The sequence below is a fragment of the Littorina saxatilis genome, unplaced genomic scaffold (genome assembly GCF_037325665.1).
Source record: "Littorina saxatilis isolate snail1 unplaced genomic scaffold, US_GU_Lsax_2.0 scaffold_959, whole genome shotgun sequence".
Taxonomy (NCBI): Eukaryota; Metazoa; Mollusca; class Gastropoda; order Littorinimorpha; family Littorinidae; genus Littorina; species Littorina saxatilis.
In genome coordinates, this window is record NW_027126030.1 from 37,560 (window position 1) to 45,408 (window position 7,849).

Genomic DNA, 7,849 nt, shown 5'->3' on the forward strand with positions numbered 1-7,849 from the left:
TTCCAGTTTACGTCGTACAGAGGGACAGTGGATATGGGCCGAGAAGAACACTTCATCGAAACATATTGCTTCCAGTGGGAGCACTCGGTTGGCCTTTACCCTCTGATCAGCACAAAGCGTTGAAGGAGTATCGACAAAGAGGACCTAGAACAGCGGAGAAGAATCTCCAGGAATCTGAAAGCGAAGATGAGGAATCATTGTTTCCAGACTTACAGATCAAGTTAGGTTTGGATGGGAATAGAACATTGAGGCCTGAAGCACCCGAATTCGTTCCTGTTATTCCTCGTACAGAACAGGAAGAAGATGTACTTCTAGAACCAGAGCAAGATGTTTCCCAAAGTGGGAGCCAGGAAGAGGCAGGGGATGTAGAACTGCCCATGGAGGTTACATCAGGTGCCTCTACAGATCGCCCAGAGGACGGTCCGGAGAATTCAGATGATGACAAAGAAGGAGTAAAGGTTCCAGCTGAGGATGGAGCAGTACACACTTCAGCATCCGAGTCTGATGAAGTTGAGCCTCATGAAGGGTCAACAGAAGATGACCTTGAAGTGAGTGGGCAGCAGCGACAGGAGTTGCGTCGTTCTAGTAGGAGGCGTAGGCCTGTGGAGAGGCTGAATCTTATGCACCGGTGTGTGTGCCGGGAGTCAGTTGATCTTGAAAAGTTGGGAGATATTCATCGAAAGATGCAAGGTCTGCTAGATTTTGGTCATGTTATTCCTCCACCCAGTTTGTTGCGCTATGTTGTTTGGGCAATCTCGGAATTGTCAGGCGAGCTGGAAAAGTGTTGGAAAATGAATAGCAAAAGTTCTTGAGACAATAGTTTGTCGGATATGATCGGAAGTAGAATCAGGATATATTGTATACCTGTTTAGTTTTGTGCGTTTTGGTTAAAGCGATGCCAACCTTTAATATAGGTTATTTTATCAGTGGAGAAATTAAGTTGGTGATGAAAAATGTTTTTGCCCTTTTAATTTAATAAATTAAAAGGAAACATTTTTTATTTTTTCCCAGGGTAAGTGTAGTACTGTGTGAAATAGCACTACAGTTGTTGTCTCCCTTCCACTGTTCAGATGTTTTATTCTGTACTTGTTTGAACTAATAGTGTTTTGTGCTACAGTAAATTATTTCCCTTGAACCATGTTTGAATATCAGGTGAGCTCGAGGGGATCCACTTTGAAAAGTTTACTACCTCCTTTTTTGAAGATAAGTACACCAAGCTGTAAATTGATTGCAGAAATCCCATCCTTTTGTATTTGTTAAAAGTTTGCATTAAATTTGATAAGAGTTGATAATTATATTTGAGCTAAAAGGATATTTTGTTCAGTCAAAAATTATTGCAGAAGCACTCAGAATTATTTGGAACTTTGGTGCGGCGTATTGATATGTGAAAATCATCTTGCCGGTACGGTTGCACTACTTTTAACTGGGAAAAGGTGACAGGCAGGGGAAATTTTGGTGTCCCTGAAACATCATTGTTGTATCAATGATTGTGGAGTCCTGCTTGTAGCAGGTATGTAAAACATTTTATTGATGATTAGTTCAAGTGTTTATAATCGTTTGGGTGTGGAAAATGACAGAGTATTCTAGAAACTTATTATTTTTTGAGTGCAGCCATGCAACCATTTTTTGCACCGGTATGCTAAGTTTTGAATAGGCATAGATCTACATGTTTCAAAGCACTTGAATGATTTTGTAGAATACTTAGAATTGTCAGCATAATTTGTATGTTGGACATTCTGTTATTTGTGGAAAACATAGAAATTGGATTTTGATTTAAATCTAAATTCAAAACGAATTAGCACTGAACATGTGTATGACGTCACTACCGGAAGTAGTCGTCCGTGTCGCAGTAAGTTGCTGCAGTTGTTAAATGCTTTCAGTATATGATTGATGCTGTGGACAAGTGAAGAGCATTGCTGGTTCTATACTAGATCTGATAGTGATAGAACAGAAGTTGTTGCATTTTTGACATGAGATGATGTCTTAAGAGAAAATAATCTTTCCTTGAAAAAGGGTAGAATTCTTTTAGTGAGTTTTAATGATCTCATTGTTGTGAATTATGGTGAATCTAGACCTCACATTTTCTTGAAGAAAATGGTAATCGCGCGTAAGGACTAGACTGTAATTATGCACATGTAGTATTTCTAGTATTCAAGATACTCAAGGCTGCATTATGGCAGGGAGACTTGTGATTTTAGAAAGAAACCTGCTCACAAAAACATTGTTCACAGTATTGTACGTTGCTATGGATACGAGATTGTCCAGCCACTGCTCTTCAGTTGTATTCAGTACTGTTAATGACGTAAAAGTACGTTAGTATTTAGTATGAGAGTATGATTTTGAGAAGAAGCCGTTAGTTTTACATTTTAATCTTTATAAGGAAACAGGAAACATGATTGATTGAAAGGGTCATGTATTGAGGATAGAATAACTTTTGTTGGTTGGAATTGAAGTTGAAGTTAGGATTTTAGGTTATAACATTTAAGGTTTTATAAAGTTTTGCAAGTAGAATAAGTACTTGAAGAAGTAATTCACAGTGTGTTTTGATGTTGGAAACATATTTTTTGTCATGAAACCGTACACACCCGCACACACATATCAACACACATGCATACACAAGCCACATACATGAAACATCAAGAAGTGTATTGTTTTGTTTGTTTAGACCAGCAAACATTGAGGTAACACATAGATAATGGTGTTGTGATATTTGTGTGTTACAGGATTCAGTTCTGGTCAGAGTTGTAGTCAGAGTTTTCTTTTAGAGTTTTTTAGGGTTGGAATATAGAATCAGAGTTTTTGGATTGAAATTAGAGTTCTACTTTATTGTTTACATCGAGAAAATAAAACAAAGAAAAGAAACAACAGACTTGTAGTTTGCCACTTGCGGATGAAAGGCGCACACATGATCCCACCCTTCAATGTAGCAATGAACTCACCCGAGTTGGTTACATTGAAATTCTGGCGCCCAATAAGGGACTAAAGTGTGTCGTCAGTAGGATAACTAAGTGCAGTATAGGGATCAACTCTGACCAGACAGAATATTGCCAGACGGAAGACCAGGCAACATACCCGAGGGGATATCGCAGTCCATCACAAGTGATTCATCATGGCGACCGGAGGAACTACTACCTCTGGTGACCACGACAGGGTAATCGCCGAACTCCAGCGACAACTCCAGGACTTACAGTCTCATTATGAGAGTGAACTCAAACATCTGTCTGGGAGAATGGACACAGAGCGAGAGGTGAACGTACAAGTGCAACCACCTCCGTCACTACCCAAGCTGAAGGTTTTCACTGGCTTACCAGCCACATCAACACAGGAAACTTCCTTCGAAGCATGGAAACGTCAAGCATCTGAAGTCAATGATGACGTTTTGGTCATAGACAAAGTGGGCCTACTGAAAAGAAGTCTGAAGGGGGCAGCGCATGAACATGTGAGAGGAAAAAACTATGCAACTGTGGATGACCTGATCAAGGACCTCGATAAGCTGTTTGGAGAACTGAAGTCAGCTGAAGAGATGTATCTGGAACTGTGCCAGTCAAGAATGATGAAAACTCAGACAAAGGCAGATTTCCTCATGACTCTGTCTACAAAGATGAAAGAAGTTCAGAAGACTGCAGGTTTTTCCAATGAAGAATACCAGAGACGTCTCTACTATGCTTTCTCCAAGGGATTGATCGACTCTTTGTTTGCACTAGAGTTGAGGAACAAGTTCGGGATGCCGGGCGACACAAAACCTGCGTTCTCCGACTTGTATCGTTATGTGCGTCAAATTGAGGGACTTGAGGCAGGAAAACAAAAGGCTCAGGTTGGGGCGCACGCAGCGCCATCACCACCTCCTGACTTCACGCAGGAGCGGACGGAGGCTCCACAACAGCAGGGCAGAAGAAAGATTTATTGCTACAAATGTGGTGAAAATGGACATTTCTATCGGGACTGTACTAAGCCCGCTAATGCACGCCTTGTTGTGCAGAAAGAACAAGATAGGCGAAGACAAGAGAACGAGTGGCGGAGAAGAAAGGGACTCCCAGAACTCCCTTTAAACTGAAGGGGACCATCGCAAAGGGGCGAGTGTTGGTCCACAACGATTCTACTGCCTCGATGTCTGACACCAGCTCTCATCAGCGTATACTAACGACAGCGGCAGAGGTGTATGAAAAGAAACTCCTAGAACTTCATCCTGTCAGATTGAACATAAACATGGTCTTGGCGATTCCTCCCATGGAGACTGCAGAGTTGAGCGGAATTCTTCATGACGTGCCAGGTGACCAGATTTCTGTCATTGCTCGCTCTTCAGAGTGGCTACCCCCTGATGTTGAGGTAGTGTCTGCGGAGATTGTGTCGCGATCTGCAGAAGCTGGACTCCGAGTACAAGTGCGTGTCAAGAATTTGTCTGCAACAAGGACTGTGTCGATTTCAAACCATGACGTGCTGGCTGAATTTCAATTGACTGGTGGTACAAAACTAGGCCACACACTTGAGGCCTTGATTGGTCCATGCTGTGAGTCCAGAGTTCGCGTCAACGGTGCGGAGACAACTTGTTTAGTCGATAGTGGGTCACAGGTGACTATCATCTCTGAGTCCTTCTACAGACAGTACCTCAGAGATGTACCTTTGCAGCAGATTGACGCTGTACTAGACATTACAGGAGCAGGTGATCAAAACGTGAGTTACCTTGGAGTCGTTCAGACAACCGTGCAGCTCCACCGAGAGGTGAGCGGGACAGACAAGGAAGTTGAGACTTTAGCCCTTGTTTGTCCAGATACTCGAATCTCTACGAGAGTTCCCGTCATTGTTGGAACTAACACCATGCGTGTACTTCAGAAACATTGTGGACAACAAGCAGGGTGGTCGTGGCTCAAGACTATACCAATTCGGTGTGAAGCAGCGTTTGCATACAAAGAATCAATGACGTCAGCAAATGGGAGACTGTGTCCAGTTCGACTAGTGGGTAGTGATGTAGTTGTACAACCTCATTCGGTCATTGATGTACGAGGTATTGTACGCCACGGTCTTGAACTGAATAGGGACTCTGTGCTCATACAGGAACCAACGATAGAGACGTTACCTGAAGGGTTGCATGTACTGAGTGGTAAGACGGCTGTGAACACTTTACCTAGGTTGAGGGTAACTCTGGTGAATAACACCGATTCACCTATCACGGTGAAAAGAAAGCAGATTATTGCAGATTTGTTTGCTATCCAAGCTGAGTATGCACTGTCTAGTGTGTTGCAAGATTTGAACAGTCAGTGTGAGGTGCAGAATGACACTCAGAGTGGTGAGCGTGTGTGGTGTGATGAAAGTCGTGACTCCTCAGGAATGAAAGCTGACATTTCAGAACTTGTTTCACGATTGCAGTTTGGATGTGATGTTGATCTTGTGTGGAAAGAGAATTTCACAAAACGATTGTTGACCTTTGCAGATGTGTTCAACCAAAAAGATTTTGATCTTGATAAAGCTGAAGTTGAACATGATATCGAACTCATTCCAGGTGCCGTAACTAGACAAAGACCCCGACCCATACCTCCCCAGGACCTGGAAGAAGTTCGGCAGCATATCCAACAGTTGTTAGATGCAAACATCATCAGACCTTCGACGAGCCCTTTCGCTTCACCAATAGTCTTGGTCAGGAAGCGGAACGGTTCGCTACGAATGTGCGTTGATTACCGAAAGGTAAATGCTCGTACCGTCAGAGACAGCTATGCGCTTCCAAAGATTGAGGACTTGTTTCGAACTCTCACGGGAGCAAAGTTCTTCTCAAGTCTGGATCTTTCGAAGGCGTACTACCAAGTACCTCTGACGGAGCGTGCAAAGAAAATATCGGCATTTACCACCCCGTTCGGCTTGTATGAGTTTGAGAGATTACCATTTGGTCTTGTGAATGCTCCAATGACATTTCAGCGCATTATGGATTGTTGTTTCAGCGACATGAACTTGGCGGAACTCATAATTTTTCTGGATGATATTCTGATTCATGCTGCCACTTTGCAGGAGTTGGAAGATCGGACGGTGAAAGTTTTAGAGAGGTTGCGAAAGTTTCGGTTGAAGCTTGATCCAGACAAATGCATTTTTGGGGCTACTGAAGTGAAACATTTAGGCTATGTCATTTCAGAGGGAGTCATACGTCCCGATCCGGACAAAGTTGCAGCTGTCACCTCTTGGCCGAAACCAACAACAGTGAAGGAGGTGAAAAGTTTTCTTGGATTTGTAGGATTTTATCGCCGTTTTATTCCACACTTTTCCAACAAGGCAAAACCATTGAATGATTTGACAGTTGGTTACGTTCCACAGAAAAAGCAGTCAGGGAAGAAGAAATCAGGTACTTTGACCTTGTCGTCTGATATTACTGCATTGTGGGGAAAGAAGCAGGATGAAGCTTTTCAAGTCTTGAAGGACGAGTTGACGAGCGATTTAATGTTGGGTCTAGCAGACAAGACGAGGTCGTTCTCTTTACACTGTGATGCGAGTGGTACTGGATTGGGAGCTGTTCTGTACCAGGAGTTTGACGGTAAACTGAAAGTCATAGCATACGCTAGTAGAGGGTTGAACCGTACCGAGCAGAACTATCCAGCGCATAAAAGAGAATTTCTTGCGTTGAAATGGGCAATGTCAGAGAAGTTTCATGATTACTTGATAGGGTCAAAGGTCACTGTTGTTACAGACAATAATCCTCTTTGTTACGTGTTGGGAAATGCAAAGTTGGATGCTGTTAGTCACCGTTGGTTGGCTTCATTGTCACTCTATGATTTTGACTTGATCTACAAGCAAGGGTCTGCACACACAGATGCTGATGGGTTGTCGCGACGGCCACAAGCACCCCCTGAGGAAGACGATGAGTACAAAGAGACACTTGAGAAGGCAGCATTCTTGCTAGAAAAGGCTAGGAAGTTTGATGGAGTTGTACCACAGGTCGTAACTAGTGAGGCCATTGCAAGTGTCATGTTCGCTAAGGGTGTAGGCGTACAGGCCCACAGTGTCAGAGGAACCGCGCATAATGCTAAGATCTGGAACCCAGAAGGATATGACTCTGATGATTTTGTACCCGCAGTTGAAACCATAACCAAAGACCCCACTGCTATCCCCAGTGATGTCTTAGAACCAGAGATAGAGGGAAATTTTGCTACCTTGACTCTCCAAGATTGGACGAGACTACAGCAACAGGATCGCTGTATAGCCGCTGTTTGTGAAGCATTGAAGAGGAATGCTACACTGGAGATCACGGGACCAGAAACCAAAGTTTATTCCAGAGAAATGAAACACATGGTGATAGAGGAAGGAGTACTGTACCGGCGAATTACGGGAGATGAGTCAACCCGTGATCAGATTGTTATTCCCCGTACATTGCGACAGAAGGCTATGAAGGGTGTTCATGACGATCTCTATCATACACATTTTGATGATGCTATAAAGCACGCCAGAATGCGTTTCTTTTGGCCGTTCATGGCTACCGACTTGCAACGGAGAATCAAAAGGTGTGAACGTTGTACTAGGAGTGGTGTTCAGACTCAGAAGGCACCCATGTCCACTATTATGACAACTTATCCACTGGAACTCTTGTCCATTGACTTCTTGACAATTGAGGTAAAGGGGCAGAAACAGAATATTTTGGTAGTACTAGACCATTTCACCAAGTTTGCGCAAGCAATTTTGACTAAAGATCAGACCGCCAAAACAGTGGCCAAAGCTCTTTGGAATGAAGTTTTCATGACTTATGGTTTTCCCAGTCGCATATTGTCGGATCAGGGGCGTGACTTCGAGTCAAAGTTGATCCAAGAACTATGTTGTTTGGCTGGGATACAGAAGTGTAGGACTACCCCATACCACCCCAGTGGAAATCCTGTCG

General features: G+C 43.3%; 1 protein-coding gene across 1 annotated transcript; it reads left to right on the forward strand.

The window, feature by feature from the left end:
* Positions 1 to 3,109: 3,109 nt before the first annotated feature.
* On the forward strand, positions 3,110 to 4,054 carry LOC138954477 (paraneoplastic antigen Ma3 homolog). Its single transcript, XM_070326317.1, has one exon. It carries the CDS (start codon positions 3,110 to 3,112, stop codon positions 4,052 to 4,054), a length of 945 nt encoding a protein of 314 aa, XP_070182418.1.
* Positions 4,055 to 7,849: the final 3,795 nt, after the last annotated feature.